The sequence below is a fragment of the Aptenodytes patagonicus genome, chromosome 17 (genome assembly GCF_965638725.1).
Source record: "Aptenodytes patagonicus chromosome 17, bAptPat1.pri.cur, whole genome shotgun sequence".
Taxonomy (NCBI): domain Eukaryota; kingdom Metazoa; phylum Chordata; class Aves; order Sphenisciformes; family Spheniscidae; genus Aptenodytes; species Aptenodytes patagonicus.
The window spans coordinates 10,827,084-10,844,009 of NC_134965.1; the positions used below are offsets into that span (position 1 = coordinate 10,827,084).

General features: G+C 47.0%; 1 protein-coding gene across 1 annotated transcript; it reads right to left on the minus strand.

The window, feature by feature from the left end:
• Nucleotides 1-5,995: 5,995 nt before the first annotated feature.
• On the minus strand, nucleotides 5,996-12,116 carry CHCT1 (CHD1 helical C-terminal domain containing 1). Its single transcript, XM_076354920.1, has 5 exons — nucleotides 12,039-12,116; nucleotides 11,137-11,265; nucleotides 9,969-10,144; nucleotides 9,326-9,425; nucleotides 5,996-6,382 (listed from the first exon to the last, which is right to left on the minus strand). Exons 1-5 carry the CDS (start codon nucleotides 12,114-12,116, stop codon nucleotides 5,996-5,998), a joined length of 870 nt encoding a protein of 289 aa, XP_076211035.1.
• Nucleotides 12,117-16,926: the final 4,810 nt, after the last annotated feature.

The following is a 16,926-nucleotide window of genomic DNA, read 5'->3' on the forward strand; positions in this document are numbered from 1 at the left end:
TTCTGGGACGCCGAAGCCGGCTTGCAGCGGGTCTGCGTTCGTCGTTTCCTCTGAGCTGTTTTGCCAACGTTACCTTTACTCTGGTGAGTCCAGCCCCGGTGCGCGTCCAGGCTGGCTCCTTGGAGATGGGGGAGAAGCGCGCGCCTCCTTGGAGCGAGTTAGCCCCCCTTGCTGTCAGCTTGCACCTCTTCGCTACCCACTGCAGCGCGGCCCCCCGGGACGCGAGGACAGTCTGTATTGCTGTTGGTTTAATTAATTAACCGTAGGGAGAGCAGGTCGTGTGGTCAGTCTGCGAGTGTGTCCGGTTTATCCAGTTAACTTCAAAACCGGAGTAAATACTGGTCAGATAACTTCTGATACCATTACTGCCATTATTACTGGAAGAAGCTGTACAAGGCTGACGTCTTCCTTGAGCGAGATGATTTGGTTTCTGTAAAGCTCTGATCGTACAGCTTTGGGGGTGCTTTCATTGTAGCTGGCCCCTTTGTTTTGTGTTTGATACTCTTTGCTGTATATTGAGTTGTAAACGTGGCTGCCTTTTCAATTAGGATCTTCTGACACTCCAGCAGTTGAATTAAAAAGCAGAAGTGCTTAATGAAGCTGGGCCAGAGGTTTTGATGGCTTCAGTTTTTCTATTCTCTTTATTTAGATGAGAATCTTTAGACAATGCAGTCCCAAAATAGATGAAGTGGTGTTTATAGTTCAGTAACTCAGACTATCCTATGTCAGTGTGGTGTCATCTCTGTGTGTGAGAATGCCTTTAGCTGTTGGTAGCTGACTGTAATGAAGTTTTAAACCAAAAACAAAACCAGCCCTGCACACACCCAGGAGGAAGAATGTCCTACTCTTCCCGAGGGGGGAGGTTGTGAACCCACCACCAATTTTAAGCTGAAATGTCTTGAGTTGGAAAGAGGAGGTCGTTCTAGTTATTTCCATGGACCAGACCCGATTTCCAGGCGTGCACTCTCTAAAAGAGAGCGCTTGCGTGGGGAGAGGTGCTGTAGTTCATTTGGGTTCTGTTTTTTCCCCTTCTCAACTTGCCTTGATAATTCGATTGACGATTTATCTGCATACTTCCCTAAAAGCTCACTGCTGCTGAAGAGCCATGCAGCTCCCTCCGGTCTCCAGCTACGTAAAAGCTCCTGGAAGGGGGCTGTATCCCAGCCGCCCAGCGAGGCCTCGGGAGAAGGAGCAGGTGGGTTTCTGTTCCCTGCGTTCAGGAGTAGATGGGTATGGTTGAGTTTCTTCTGGTCTATGGAGCAGGTCTGTAATGAGGCTTTGGGTGGGGTGGTTGTTCTTGTCCAGAAGATCCAGGGAATCCCTTTTTCTCCCAAGCCTCCGCATTTCACTGGAATGGGGCAGTCAGAGCATTTCCAGGAGAAAGCAAATGGCACGACGAAGTTGTTTCTGGTTCTTAATGGCACTTCTGAAGGCTTTTACCTTTGATCCCTACACGTGCCAGTTGCTCCGTGTTCATCTGGGCACTTACTGTAATCTTTCATATTCGGATGCTCCTGTGGGTACAAAGTGAAGACGTTAATACCAGCCTTTACGGGGAAATCACTACAGATGGTGGTTGTGAGCTGCAGTGGTGATTGACCGAGCCTGTTGGGTACCTGTGAAGTGTGAACCATGGGAGGGTGGGAGCCCTCGTTAGCTGTCAGACGTGGATCCTTCCCTGCTTGTTGGTCTTTTTGCCCCTAAAGTAGCCACAGGAACACAAAGTCTCTCATGCAAGTGAGCAGTCACAGCACAAAAGCATCTCGTGTGGCTGCCTGCGCACAGGAAAGGTTGGAAATCAGCATTTCTAGGAGCTTTTATTTTTAAACTATCAGGTTTCCGAGACATTTGACTTGGTCTTCAGTTTGCCTGTAAATGAGCATTAAACCTCCAGTTGTGCGCTGGGCTCAGGCAGAGGTCTCTCCTCATCTCGCAGGTCTGGGATTTCGGTTTTCAAAGGAAAAATGCCTTCAAACACTGGTCCAGCTGTTAGGAGGCCGAGCGCGACTGAAAGGTGCCGTACCCTGAGGAGCGCAGGTAAGGTCTCTGTGCCAGGTTCACCTTCTGTAAAAGAAGGATGGCTCCAGAGGTGGTGAGGCTGAAGTCATCAGGGCTGTGGCAGTGCCTGTTGCGGTTGTGTAGCCCGATATCTGTGCAAATTTAAATGGGTGAAAGATGCAAGTCCCCAGGCGTCTGCGTGTGTTCCTGCGTCTGCGTGTGTTCCTGCGTCTGCGTCTGCGTGTGTTCCTGCAACTTTCTCAATTCTTTCCCTTTTCCCCAGGGAAACGTTGACATTTTGGTAGTTTGGCTTCAGCACTCCCAAGCACAAACCAACAACAGGGGAATCAGTAAAAAGTCTATTTGCTTCAGCTGGTGTGAAGGAAGAGTTAACAATGACAAAACCCCAAACTGTTCCTGCCCAGGTGAAGGTAACCTGGTGTTGGAAACTGTATTGCTGTTTGCTGAAAACTGTATGAGGCCGTATTGCTGACTTTTTTGGGGAGGTAACAAATCAAGCTGGGTAAAAGCTGCCTCCCAGTAATGACTTTCTTCCCCTGGTTAGTCGGAGCAAAGTCCAAAACCCTGACATCAGCAAGGATCGCGCTCTTCCTCACGCTGACGAAATGTGACCACAATTCTCCTAGAACTGGCTTGAGGCGAGCTACGGGGGGCAGGCTGGTTTGTTTGCGGGTGGTTTGTTTTTGTTTGGTTTTTTTTTTTTTTGTAAGCATTAGGGGAAATGCTCCCTTGGACTTTCTGAAGCACGGGGAGCTCCTTCTGGCTGGCAGAAAGTCTAGTGCATCTCTGACAGGGGTGGCTCCTTGACCTGGGGATGTCCATCCCAGGGTGACCGGCTGCCACGAGGCGTTACTGCTGCGGGGCCGCGGGCAGCACAAGTTCTGCTTATTCCTGACATCTTTTGTTTCCCACTGAACGAAGTCTTTGCTTTCTGTGGCACAAAACGTGCGCTTTACTACCCTGAACTTAAGCGTCAATGGTGTGGCCTCTGCTTGCATCTCTTCAGGTTTGGGGGTTTGGGGGTAAATGGGGTTTTGTGTCTTTTCTCCCCTTTTTTTTTTTTCCCTTTGGTTCTACATTACACGTTGACACTTTATAAAATGCATGAAAATCTTACTTTCCTTAAGAGCCAAAGCCAAGGTTGTGCAACACTGCCATGAATTCCCTGATGCTCCATTTAAATTGAGCAAACAGCCCGAGTTAGGAAATGTGCATTGAGCGCTACAAGCCGTGCGGTTGTGCAAGCCTGCTGCGCTAGCACCACTGCCTGCCAGCTTCCAAACCTAAACAGCAGGAAAAAGCAATCCCTGTAACGCTGCATGAGTGGCACCGATGCGTCCTGTGGTTTATACCAAAGGTTTTCTCATCATACATTTAGAGCAGGGGCCTCCGAAGGTGAAATCTTTTTCTCTTTGCCCACGTCATCTGGTCAGGAAACTGTGAGGTTATTTCTGGCAGAGCTCAGTTTTCCTTGAGAGCTTTCCTGTCACTTCTAAGTCACCTCAAGTCCTACTGGAAAAATTGTAGAATAATCCAAGTCTTGAGCAGGTTTTGATCTTGCTCAGTTCTGTCTTAGACAAGTGTGACGTTTTGAGGGCATGCATATCTTTCTGATGCAGCTACATGTGCTACTACATTTGGTTTATAGAGTGTGTGCTATGGAGAAAGCTCAAAACCTTTAGCTGAAAGACATATTCTATTATTCTAAGAAAAGTCCTTGTGTTCTGCTGCTGAACCGGGTCTGCACCACACAAGTGTCTGCTCGTATGCACAGTGAAACCCAATGCAAGAAGCTGAATCTGTTGCCCGGCGAAGGCAACGCACGACATCCTCCTTCAGCCTCTCACGAACAGTTTTCTGTGTACGATTGGCAGCGGTGCCTCCGCGGGCAGCACAGCCAGGGACTTTAGTCTCTTGCCAAGGTCTGTGGATGTGATCCAAGATGCCATTTAAAAAGGAAATCTGTTGTCTTGATTCTAAAAATGGCCTGTGTTATCTGCCCTTCCAAAGGGATTTAGGAGGGATTTTTCTTGCTTGGGTTCAGACCTAAGCCCCCTACCCAACCGCCTCATTTTTAGCATGTAGGAAGGAAGGATCTTTGGGTTTTTACTGGTCAGACTAAAAGATTTCCATGTCAAGCTATTGATGTTTCTGACGTTTTCTTAAAACATGGATTCCACTGTAAATCAAACCTAGCCAACCCTAAAGCACAAACCAGCCAGTTTTGTTACTATTTTCTCACTATTTCTAGCCTGAAGAGTTAGCTCTCAGATGAGCCGCCTCTTGCAGCAGCAGTCGAACAGGGCTACCGCCGTCTCAGTCTGGATCAATGGATGGCAGCTGCTGTATCTTCCAAGAACACTGATGCGTGTACGGGCTCATGGCCATTATTTGCCTACAACAGTTAAAAATGGCAAGTGCATGGGTAAAAGCTATGAAACTTTTCTTTTTTTACCAGAATATATCCCATACACCAGTCTCCTCCCTTCCTCTTTTGGTCTCTCCTCCCCGGTCGGTACGGCTGCTGACCATGTGGAGGGATTGTGCATATGTGTGTGTGTGTATGTCTGAGTCGAAAAGAACAGGGAACAGACCCTGCTCTCGTCAGAAGAGGGTTTCTGCCATAGCAAGGAAACGAGCAGCTGCCCGTTTCCTTACAGATGCTGCTCTTCCGTTATTGGGTTTTATACAAAAAGAATGATGTGGTAAAGGTAGGTCTGATACTTACACATCCTTGATCAAGTCTTGATGCTGGTGCACAGTTGTTAGGAAACTCCAGGTTAATAATAAATAAGATCACATGGTTTAAAATAGCATAATTTTCATTTTGCTTGGGTCGAAGCTTGTTGCTATGATGCCGCAAGTATTTCAGTATTTTGTGGGTTTGGGAAACCATGAAGGCCATCTTTATTCCCTGCTTTTTGTTCAGGTGATGATACTGTATTAGTTGATTTCTGTCTTTCTGTTGACCTCTGAAGTTGTCTGAGAGAACCTTTAAAAACAAAAAAAACCACAGAGTAAATGGAAGGCGTAACTCCTCTGAGAAGCTGTGCCTCCTACAGAAGCTGACACTGGTGTGCCCAGGCTGTCCTCTGGGGGCTTTGCTGGGCGCATCCTGCGTGTGGTTCAACTCCACAAATACACTCTCACCAGAGATACACAGGAACACCAGGCTGCTCACGATGGCTCATCACCCAGGCTCTCAAGCAACCGGCAATCCCAAACCCTCGCTGTGTTCATTACGTTTCAGTTGCGCTAATTTTTATAGTGTTTCATGCGCTTTGTGTCTCTGGTGCATTTATCTACGTAAGAATTGGTTGGGTGATATTTTCCCCATTCTTACAGGGGAGCAGACAAACGGAGGAGGATTGCCTGGAGCCGCACAGCCGGCAGGTTAGTGTGGGACTCCTACTCAGCCTCCCAGATCACGCTGTCTAGCTAGCTCTTGTTTTTTGACTTTTAGTTTACCAATTTGGATTTTAAGTGCTCCCTCAGAGCTGTTATATACCAGATTGGACTTTTTCAGAGGTAAATAGAGAGACTGGGAGAAAAGAGATGAAAAGCAAGATGGTTATGAGTGCATGAGAACTCCCACAGGACATGTGATTGCATTTTAGCAGCTTGAAAATAGGCTTATGTGGGACAAACCCTCCTTCCGCAGGCAGGCTGTGGCACCTGTCTGTGGCAAAGCCGACCTCGTCAGCAATTGCTTCTAATGTCCCTTTTTCATTCCTCCTCCGGGGTTTGCGTATGCCGGAGTTCTGGCTGGAGTAAACAGGCTGCCAGTGACTCTGGTTAGCAAACACGCCTGCTACAGGTTGGTCTGCATTTTTGCCCCAGAAGACAAGCGTTGTGTGGCTTTGCTAGGGTGGGCCCAAAGGCAAGCCACAAGTATGTCTTGAGCATCCAGATTGCTATGTAAAGACACTAATTAATGCCAACTGACATGGGCCAACAAAGGGATTCTCCTTCCTTACTACTGCTTTACGCTGTAGTAGCTTCTCTTGCTGCTGTTTTTCCTACTCCCGTGTCTCTTCTGAGACAGCAGTTCAACCTGCCCAACTCCTCCAGCTCCACCAATGATCACATCTTCACCTGCTGATCCTTTTGCAGAAATGCCAAGTGTAGGTGGCTCTACTTGAGCAGGAAGATGCTTTTCCTGCTTGGTGCCAATATGACACTGGCTATGCGAGTACCTCTCATCTGTCATTCTTGCTGCTGGGTGGCGACTGTCTCTTTGACCCGGGTGTTCCTGCAGGTCTCTTCTACCTCTGCAGAGACCCCAACTGATGTAAAGCTGCTTCAGTTTCTTTTCTTCGAGTCCTGGAACTGAATCTGGGTTTTCTGAAGGACAGCATAATTGCTTAAAAACAAAAAAACCCAAACAACAAAACTCTTTTAAGTATCTTTAAATGAGCAAACACCACACCTTGACTCATGCTTGGGCAATAACTCTTGCTTAACCATGGTCCTGTTGGGTGGCAGCAGCAATGACCTGAGAAATGACTGTACCATATGCACAAATCCTCACCCTCCGAAGTGTTTGTTCCTCGCAGTTGAGATCCGAGGCTCCATCCCACCCAGCAGTGAGTCCTGCTGGCCTCTGCAGAGCTGTCTTCTGTGCTGTCTCTGTTCCCCTGTGTTGACGCCCAGCCCAGCTCAGCTATTTGTGCAGCCTGGCTCACCCAGCCCCAGCTCACTCTACCCAAGCACCTAAAATCTGTGTTTTTAAAGCAAGAACCCTTCTCAGCACACTAGTGAGAGGACTGCCATTTTTCAGGCACGTCGGGGAGATGGTCAGCAGCTGACGGTGCCGTTTGGTGGCTGTGTTTGAACCAAGGCTTAAGCGTGTGTAATGGGACACGGGTGCTGCTCGGCCCCACTGCCACGGGTGTGTGTGGGGGTGCTGTGGACGGGTGTGCGTTGCCACTGGATGTCACTGTCGCTTTACGGCACTCTGTGCGCTGGGAGGATGGCTGGGGGTGGCGATGGGTCCCTGCGCTGAACATCCGAAGGGTGCTGGGATGGTACCACGGAGCTGGATGGAGAGCGGCCACCTGCGCTGCGCATCCTTCTAGGCAATCCCAGAGAAAAATACTTTTTGAGTTGCCAGTGGTCATGCTGTTTGTTTGTTTGTTTGTTTTAAAAACCCCTCAACTTCCAGAGCCTCAGACAGTCCAGAAGATTCATTTCTTTACTCTCTGACTGACACGTGGGGTTGATTTCTACAGCTTTCAGCAGTGTACAGGAGCCAGCAGATTGCAGAGGAAAATGGTGCTCTGTTCTAGCTCTAAGCTGAGAAGTGGGTCTGGTCTGGTATTTTCAGTAAGTCTAAAACCAGAGTTGGGACCAGCGTTTAAATTCAAATGTGGTTGTGGGTTTTTTTAATAATAATAATAATAATAAAAAGCCTAAAAGCCCAAATGTGAGGGAGGGGAACATAGATTCCTAATTTTAAGACGACTGGTGAACAAGGCTAACGGACGGCTGTTTGCTAGCCTCTCTCCTTTAACAAAACTCACAAAATTATCAAATTACCATGCTGACAACCTCAATCGCTTACTAATTACATATTGATTCTGTATTTTTATGCTTACTCATCTAAATAATGAGGCGTTTCCAAATAATCTATTTCTGTTGCACAGAGCGTGCCGGTCCCCCACAGATCCACAGCCTGTTGTTTATGCTCTAGCAGGGAGCCGACTGCTGTTCCCTTCCCACAAAGGGCAAAGATGCTTATTTTTTTCTCCCACTTGTCTTGCATAACAAAAGGCATTTGTCAACTGTTACATAACGGCAGAATTTGTCACTTCTTCTGTCGGCCTTTTTGGAGGTAGCCTCGTCCCCAGCGCTGCGCAGCCGTAGCCGGCTGGCTCTTGCTGGCTGCAGGTTGGTGCACGCTCCTCGGCACGCGCCGGTGCATCCTGATAGCGCACGACGCAGCGTGACTAATGCTTGTCACCCACCATTCGGGTTTTTTCCTTTTTTTTTTTTTCTCATCCTTGGAAAGGAAGATGTGGGATTGTGTGTTTTATTTAGGGGAGCAAGAGGATGGGAAGGCGTTTGGGGGGTTATTTACTTTTTAATACTTGTTCCGAGGTGGCTGTGAAGAGCTACCCTCAGCCACGCGTCCTGCGGGAGCAGCAGGGCTTGTCCTTAGCCGAGGTCGTGTCCTGGGCTCGGCCAAGCCTCTGAGAAGGGCTGTGCTGGAAATGGAGCTCGATTCACCCTCCGCAGCGCTCGCGAGTTTGAGGGAGCAAGAACGCCTCTTGCCGCCTGCCTCCCGGAGCTGCCAGTTGCTTTTTTTAATATCTCCTAATTAATCTTGGACATCTCATGCTAGCAACAGGAGTTTGGGGTTTTTTTCTTTACAATGGGTTTGATTTCCTCATTGTTGGAATATTTTTTTAGAGCCTTAAAAATAAATAAACGGTTTTGCTTCCCTGTAAAATAAAAGCAAAAACTGCGTGGCCGGCTTCCCCCTTTCTCTCTAACTAGAGGAGACAGCTGTTTACCTGCGGCCTCAAGCTTATTTATAGCCTTACCACTCTGAGCTATCAGATGACCACAACTCCCTTTTTAACGCGAAGCAAACAGTGCTCCGGTAACCCAATGAGGTCTCGCTGGCTGCTGTTTTCTAATTTACTCAAAACAATTTCCTAGTTGACTACTTTTTTTTTTTTTAATTGTAGATCTGTTTTTAGTTTCTTTTTAATAAACTTCTTAAAGTATGTGTTTCTTGTGGACCTTTGAACTTCCTGGTGTACTCAGCCTTTGCTCAGGAGATATGTTTATTGTTGCCTGTGAGTGTACTTAAATGGGTTAACCCTTTGGAGTCGGTGTTCTTGGGAAACTGTTCATTACAGTTTCGTTGTGTAGCTGATGCTCAGGCACAGAAATGAGCTTTGGCAAGCACAGGCTTTACCTGAACTTGCTGCTTGTTTCAAAGTTTAACTTTTATATCATCAGATAAAACTACGGGTCAGATTTGGTCTGTAAAGCATGATTGGAAACATGAGATCAGCAAAGAGCTCTGAAAATTGTAAACTGCAGTGCTGGGGACACCAGCTCAGCTTCCCAGAGCTAGCCAGCGAAAGCTACTGGCTGTTGCAGTAGCTCAGTGTCTGCGTTACGGTAGGAACTGGCAATATCTGCAGGATTCGTGGCCTTTTGATAAACAAGCTTCTCGGTAGCAGGTTTCTCCTTTGACATGGATCAACCCATGTAAGCTGCATGGTATAGTTATCCCCTTAAAGTTAGCACAGCAGGGACACCTTGTGGGACATTAACTTTCCCGTTTGCTTACCAGAAACTTATCCATTCGATTGTTCTTGATGTACTTATACAGCTTCTGCAGCTGCTTTGCATCCATCTCTGAGAAGAGGGAGACAAACTGCCAGAACATCCTTGGGAAAAGAAAGACACGTGGATTGTGCATGTGAGTACAAACTTCATCCTCTTCTTCTTTCTGCTCCCTAGTTCTGGCGTTGCAAGTGTAACCGCTGACATACCCTTTGCACAGCTTTCCCAGCCCCTGCCCCCCCCCCCCCCCCCCTTTTTTTTTTCTCCCCAAAGCTTATAAACTTTTAAAGAATTGTTCTTCCCTAAGCATGGGAAGGATTATCTGTTAACTCAGGTGGCCACGTAGAAGCCCCTTTACTTGCCAAGTGATGTTGCTGATGGACAGCGCATCAAAATTGGCCTTGCACTGGGCAGGAGAGAGGCCACACGGCCTCTGCTAAAATTACCTGCAAAATCTGTGAGCATTCAGCGGTTAGAGCAAGCTATACAAGTCTGCTGTTGGCACCCAATCTCATTTCCAGTGCCTGGAAATGTAGGGCCAAAGTATGTGTCCAAATGCCCGCTGGGAGCAGCAGGGGCAGGAGCCCGTCTCGCTGGGAGCATCGCCACTGCGGTACCACTGGTGCCGGGTAAGAGGAGACCCTTACTTCTGCCAGTGCTTGACTTCCGAGGCTCTGCAGTACCGCTGGAGAAACAGGTCGATGCGGTCCCCGATTATGGTCAAACTTTCCTTTGTGTACTTCAGTTTTTTCTCTGTGGGGAGGTGCTGGGGCAAATGCAGTTTCCTAAGTGACTTCTTAAAGGGTCTCAAAAGTTCCTTGCACTGTGAAGAAAAAGCGTTGGCATAGGTGTTCAGCACTTTAAATCCAGGTCTCGGGCATTCCTTTTCACTAAATAAACTGATTAAATAGCTGGCTGGGAAAGCACTGAAGGAGCGTTGTGTTTAGGTGAGTGTCTCTGTGTGGACGTGGGGGAGCTGACATGGGTCTTCAGCAGGACCTCTGTCAGACGTTCCCATCGCTCTGCAGGAGTTGCTCCTGCATATCCCAAGGTTGGTGACACCCTGGGCAAAGCACGTCGAAGGTGACCTGAAAAGGGAATTGAGGGATTTCCAAGACTGGGAATTCCTTTTTAACATTGTAGGGCAAAAAAGAGAAATTTCAGGCTACAAAAGAGCTGTTGTTCTGCAGGGAGGGGGAAAGGGAACAACTTTACCACTTTTCTTATGCTGCTCCTTCCTGTGGCCAAACCTGGGATGTGTTGCAAATGTTTGCACGTGATGCAGAGGCAAATGCTGCATCTGGATGCCCTCCCTTTTGTCTGTCTTTTTTTTTTTTTTTTTTTTTTTTCCTATCTGTTACGTGCACTGGGCCATGACTGGGGCTGTGTGTGGTTATGCCATGACGCACCAGGAACGGGAAGGTCATATCCCACGGTGGGGGAGGTTGGTGTGAGATGGAGCTTTGTGGCTGTGGTGTAAGTGATGCAGAGGAACCAAACCACTGTAGCCAAGGGAGCACACGGTGTCATGTGTTTTGAAAAACTGAATAGTGTATGTGAAATGTGATTACTTTGTTGTTGTTGTTGTGGTGGTTTGTTTTTGTTTTTTTAAACTAGAAGTGTGATGTCCAGATGACTGGAAACCAATGATCAGGTAAAAACTTTCAGACATGGAAGAAAGCTACAGAATGAAGTGTCTTGTCCTGCTTTTTTTTCTCCCTCTGCCAAACTCCTGGGTTTTATTTGCTCCATCTCTCTCAAGAACCTGAGATGCCACTGACTTTTTCTATTGCTAAATTCTATTTAGTATCTCACAATTCTAAAGGTGTCTTGATCAAGGCCGTCTGCGCAGCAGATGAGTGGGGTCTTGCATGGTGGAGCACTCTCACTGCCCGTTACAAAGGCTGCCTCCTTTGCTGTGCCAGCCAGATCCTTTTCTGTGGTCTACAAATTGCCAAAGCCATAGGTTAGTCTTCTAGTTCATGCAAATCTTGCATCCTCTCTTTAAAAAACTGCCAAGGACAAACCCTGCCCTAGGGCTCAGAAGCATTTCTCTTCCTGCCGAATCATTTCAGATTGGGTTTTCAGAGGTGCTTAATGAAGCTAGGTATTCAATTATAATTAAAAGTCCGTAAGAATTAGGTGCCTACTTGAAGTCCCTTTTGGAAAGCCTACCTCTAATAAATTACAAGGTAAACAATGGCCACTCGTTCCTAATGGCATTAATCAAATACGGGCTGGCAGTCACTTGTTAAGTGGAAATATGTGGTTACAATGGGCTCATTGTAACGCCATGCTGCGCCATCCGCAGCTTTTATTGATGGCAAAGGTACCATGGCTGACCTACCGTAAAGCCAGATTGAAAACAAAACAAAATCCTCAGCCACTGCACTTGCATCTCCCTGGTCCAGGGAGGGGGATATTTTCTCTTGCAAAGGGCAGTGGCTGTTTTCCCTGTGTCAACATTTGTGTAGGTAACTCCTCCACTCATCTTTTGGAAAGAAACACTTATATAACTGACTTAAAGACAAACTTATGTTGCCTTTTAAAACATGCTGAAGTGTGTAGGAAGAGAAGTCTTTTACTCTCTGACATGCTCTGCTGCCTTGGAAGATTACTTCTCTGCAAATTTGATCCCAAACCACATTTCAGAGGTGAAATTGAAGCTGGACTCTGCTTTGCTCTCTCTATGTGCCAATCTCCCTGCCCGTGCTCACCTGGCTGTCTGTGCCGTCCCCGCTGCCGTCCCTTGCCCTGGCTCTGTCCACTTCGTCCTTAAAGCCCATCTCCTCCATGGCACACAGACCCCCTCTCCCTTCCCTGGGGCCTCACTCACGCCAGGTAGGAAGGGAAAACTGCCACGGAGCCGTGTTTGGACCCAAACGTGCTGGGGTGACCAGGGTGCCTGGACACCGGTTCTGAGTTCTGCCAACCATGGAGACTGCTGGGGTCCTCCAGCCCCACAACACTGCAGCCCTCTGGGGCAGAATCACCTCTCCCCATCAGTTTTGCCATTGATTTGTGGTCCTAAAGAAATAGGCAGAAACCCCTGGATTTTCCCCTTGCTGGCAGTGCTCAGGATGTTCGATGCTGTCAATGGCTCCTGTGGGCAATGGGGGGGAAAGGTCCCTTGCTTTGCTTTGTTTGCACCTGTGGGAGCTTGGTGGAGTCTCTGGGGCTCTTGGTTGGTGCTGGGTTTGCACCTGCAGTGAGGCCAGCACCTGTAACTGTGCATCAGTCCAGATTATTTTGGCCTCTGAAGGTGGTGCAAAGTACAGCTCTTTGAGTCAGATGCATGGCTCTGTGTGCCGCACTGGCTATCTGCGAGTGCGGGTGCAGATCCCGGCATGAGCAATCACAATTTTCCTCCATGGCTTGTGCACCAGCAGGTTCAAGACGGGCCTTTCTCCAGCTCTCCCACCGCAGCTGCTGAGCCATGCTGCGGGGAAGCACTGGCCCTGAGGCAGGGGTCGGAGAGCCGGGCTCACGTGGGGCCGGGGATGATCTCTCTAACAAAGGCAGTCCCATGTGATGGGGAACAGAGGTGCAACCAGGAAAAGGGACCTTCGGCTGCACCGTAGGTGTTCTTCAGGGAGCTGGTTGGAGTTGAGTCCTCAATTCCTGTCACAGTGTAATGGAAATTCAGGGTTACCTCCTTCACAGATGGCGGTGAAAGCCAGCAGCAGTGAGATCTCACTCTCCTGGGTAACATCTCCTTTAAAGCTCTCCTTTTTAGAAAGAATAAATTGCACTTGCCAGGAAGAAGTCTGGAAAGGCTTGGAGTTAAAGGGACTCTGTTTTGGAAATTTACTTCAAGGCGAAATGCTTTCACAAAGAAAAATGTGTCAGGCTCCTGTCATGCCCTGACCAGTCAGACAAGTGCAATTGTTTTGTCCCTTGGACAATTAGCGTAACTGGTGCAGCTGTGATTCAGCTGTGCTCCTGTGCCAGGTCGCTTCTGGCACCGGGAGTCATCTCGAGGGCTGTACAAAGGCCTCCTCTCTCTCTCTCTGAGGTCCCCCCAGGCACGGCTGTGCAGAGGGACCGGCACTGCTCTTGGCAGGAGTTCAGATGCTTTTGGTCAAGCATTTCTCTGTGCGTCCGGCAACGCTGAGCACCCGCTGAGCCAAATGTCTGGTGCAGGTAGCTAATAGCCTTGGGAAAGTACCTATTGATGGGTCTTGTGAAACAGAGACACGTTCTTATTTTCAGGCTGTCTTAGGGAAGTTTAGCCTTTACCCATGATTGAATTCAATAATGGCAAAAATCCATTAAGACAAGCCCTCCCCTTAAGATGTCTGTGGCATTTTCCCTCCTGTGTCTGCTTTCTGCCTCCCTCACGTCTGAAATTTTGCTGTCAGCTCTCTGACGCAGGAGCCTTGCACAGGCTGGTGCTGAGCAGACGCAAAGACAATTACCTTCTAACACTTTGCGGTTAGGTTTGCTTTGACCATCTGAGGTATGTTACAACTTGTTTAGCCTATGCTAGCATTTTACAGTATGTTATATATTACTTAGCACAAGGTAAACTATGCACAGTGAAGCAGTGGTGGTAGCATGGATAGGTGTAACTATGCTAGCTTCAGCCTGGTTTTTGCAAGGCCTTTGTTGGAGGTGGTTTGGTTGAAGGGGATGTTGAAAATACAGCTGGTTTCTCAATGCCTGTTACCAACTGCCTTCTTGCTGTGTTTGCTGCCTGCAATTGTGACATCTGTCCCCAGTGTAGCAGGCAGCTCCTCTCCTTTTCACCTCCAGAGGTTTAAACCAAGAAGTTGCTAGCTTATGCTCTCATCTCTCAAGTCAGGGTATCGAAGGGTAGTGTGCTCCTGTTAGCCAGGAACATGCTACCCTGAGAGAAACGAAGCTGGTTCAGCACAAGCTTTCACACACGTTGGCAGCTAGATTAAAAGCTATTTAGGAGCTCTAGGGACATACGCCGGTTGTTAGCATAGGCATAACCCATATTTGCATGGCCATATCTGTGTCCTTGTGAGATTACAGCTTCCGTGGAGCATGTGACTACAGCATGGAGTGGCTCTCTTGGCTTATCATGTGTACACTTCACTGTTTCAGAGGATGGAGAAGGCCTTGAAGTTCCCCTTGAAAATCCCAGTCTTTGTTCTTCTACCTTTCAGTGTACGCTGCACCCAGAGCTCAGCCAAAGCCATAAATATACAAGCAGGAGGTATAGATGGACTTCCCTGGCCTCTCTTCATCTGAGGATCTCGTTGTATTTAGTTGTTGTCTATTAACCTGGTTTGCAGTGGAGCAGTGATCTTAGTAGTCTTCTCTGGCATTACTCGGTCCAGTAGCAGAGCAGACTAGACAGCTGAGGTTGCAAAATGCTTTTTTTCACTGTTGAACTGTATAATAATGTCCAAAGCTGTGCTCTGACCATGGAAACTATAAACCTTCCCTGTCTCTTGATTTTTTTTTTTTTTTTTTTTTTTTGGTAGCACTGGGTCAGATTTCAGTTCATTTTGTTCATCATATAAGGCCTTGTGGATGAGTCCACTCCTACGAGATCAGGCATGAGATGCCTTTGAGTCCTCAGAAGTCTGTGGTTGTATCCCTGCCCCCTGTCCCTCTGGAAGACAACATTACTTTCTACTTTGAAGCCTGTCATGTCAGAAGATGGCATAACCCAGACCACATCTATGTAAATCTATCGGATTATATCGCCTACTTAAGGGCAGGAGTCCTTTGAAACAGTGTTCTAGTTGGACGGGGGAAAAGTCAGGAGTACAAACAGACTGTGCATCTCCTGTTTCTGCTCATGAAGGAAAAGGAGCCTAAATGCCAGTCAAGCACACTGTACTGTAACAGTGCACCTTAGGGAAAACTTTTCCTTTTCCCCTGACAGCTCTTTTGTGAATATTAATTTCTACTATTTGAGTGTATTAGTCTTCCAGGAGCTGTGGAAGTGCAAACATTAACCAACTTCTCTAGTACAGCAGCTCTTCCAGCGCAAGAGTAAGCATGTAGCCAAAAAGGAAACAGGTGTGAAGATGCTCTGTTTATGCTGCTGTTTGTTATTTGCTGTTTTAGGCAGGTTTAGCATGAATACCATGTGTGATGTGATGAGTCAGGTTGCATATAATATACACAGGCATCTGATGCAATATTTATTTACCGGTAGGTCAGAGGGAAGGAGAGATGATAAATGCAGATACAGGTACTTTACGCTATACTTAAACCAACTGCATGTACACGTGGTTTAGTTAAACATAAAAACCAAACATTGTCGCCAGACGTATTGCAATGTAATACTAAATAGGAATTGTAATGAGTAATGTTTTTCAGTAACTTGTTCCTACCAGGAGGGTTGTGAATGCTTCATTTGATAGTGATTAATGATACTCAGCACAACTGCTCAGACTGTAGGGGCAGAAGCTTTGCTAATTGGATCTGGAAATTCCTTTCCTGGTGCTTAAAGATGATGAAAACTTTCACAGCCAACTTGGATACCCATCTTCTCCCTGCAGTTGGATGCCAATAAATACAGCTCAAGTTAATAAATCTTGTATCGGGGAAGAGATCTGAAAGAGAATTTGGACCTAGTTATGTGGCATTATTAGAGACATCTTAATATACCATAGGAGTCCCTTTTTGCTAAGTGTTGGGACTTGCTCATTTAATCACTTGTTTGAACTAATGTGGTAAAGAACACAAACACAATTTGTGACCAGTGGTGTGTAGAAACCACAAATACATCTGCATCAATTTTATCCACTTAATCTCTTCTTGCAAAATCTGATCAGATGTGGTCCCAGTATTCCCATACTGGAAGACACAGCTAGCCAAATCTTCTATGGTGCCCAAAGCTACTAGTGACTAACCTCACGTGCTGGACACTTCCTTGTCAATAGGTGTATCTTCAGGTGTTTCTACATTATTTTACACTTCAATGGTTTTGCAGATGTTTGTCTTCAGCTTTTCAGCCAGCTGTTAGTGAGCTTATTAATGATGTTTGCTAATGTCATATAACTATTTTTTAAGCTGCTTGAAGTCCTCAGGAACTGAAAGAGCATTATCAGCTTCCTCCATACTTTGCAACTTGCAGCCTGTGAGAAACAGGATAGTTAAAGGCTTTCCTTCTTATTGTGCTTTAGAAGTTTTCAGGTTTTTATGTAAACTGAAATAGGCATTGTTAATGAGATGTTAATAAGCCCGTCCCTTTGCTGCTGCTTATAATACCCAACTTATTATAGATTTGATAGCTCTTAATGTTGAAAATAATTTAACTTCTTCTGTTAATCTTTTTGATCATGTAATGCAAACTGTGGTAGGTGGTACCTGCCTTGTTCACTTCCCCCTCCCTAACAAATTTACCCACCATCTTAGTAACTAATAGAAGAAGCCTGGAAAATGATGAGACTGGTATGCCTGTGCCAAAACGTCAGCTCTGCCTGGGGAATGTGGCAGGGGTTTGCATGGGATTAGCAAGATGTGCGGAGAGGCACCGAATGTATGAGCCAAATAGGAGCCACAATGTAGAACTAGGGAGCAAAAAAAAAAAGAGAAATGAGGGAGAGGTGAGAGAACTAAGCACTGCTTGGGAGGGAAGAGAAGGCTTGAAATCGACAGCAGGGGAGAAAGGTGGGC

Bases quoted from the DNA above. Each gene is read 5' to 3' on its own strand.
- CHCT1 (XM_076354920.1), bottom strand. From the start codon at position 12,116: ATGGAGGAGATGGGCTTTAAGGACGAAGTGGACAGAGCCAGGGCAAGG. The intron at 11,266-12,038 runs GTGAGCACGGGC...GGCAATTTGTAG, and splicing joins GGGACGGCACAGACAGCCAG to ACCACAGAAAAGGATCTGGC. The intron at 6,383-9,325 runs GTAAGCAAACGG...TTTGTTTTTAAG, and splicing joins ATCGAATGGATAAGTTTCTG to CAATTATGCTGTCCTTCAGA.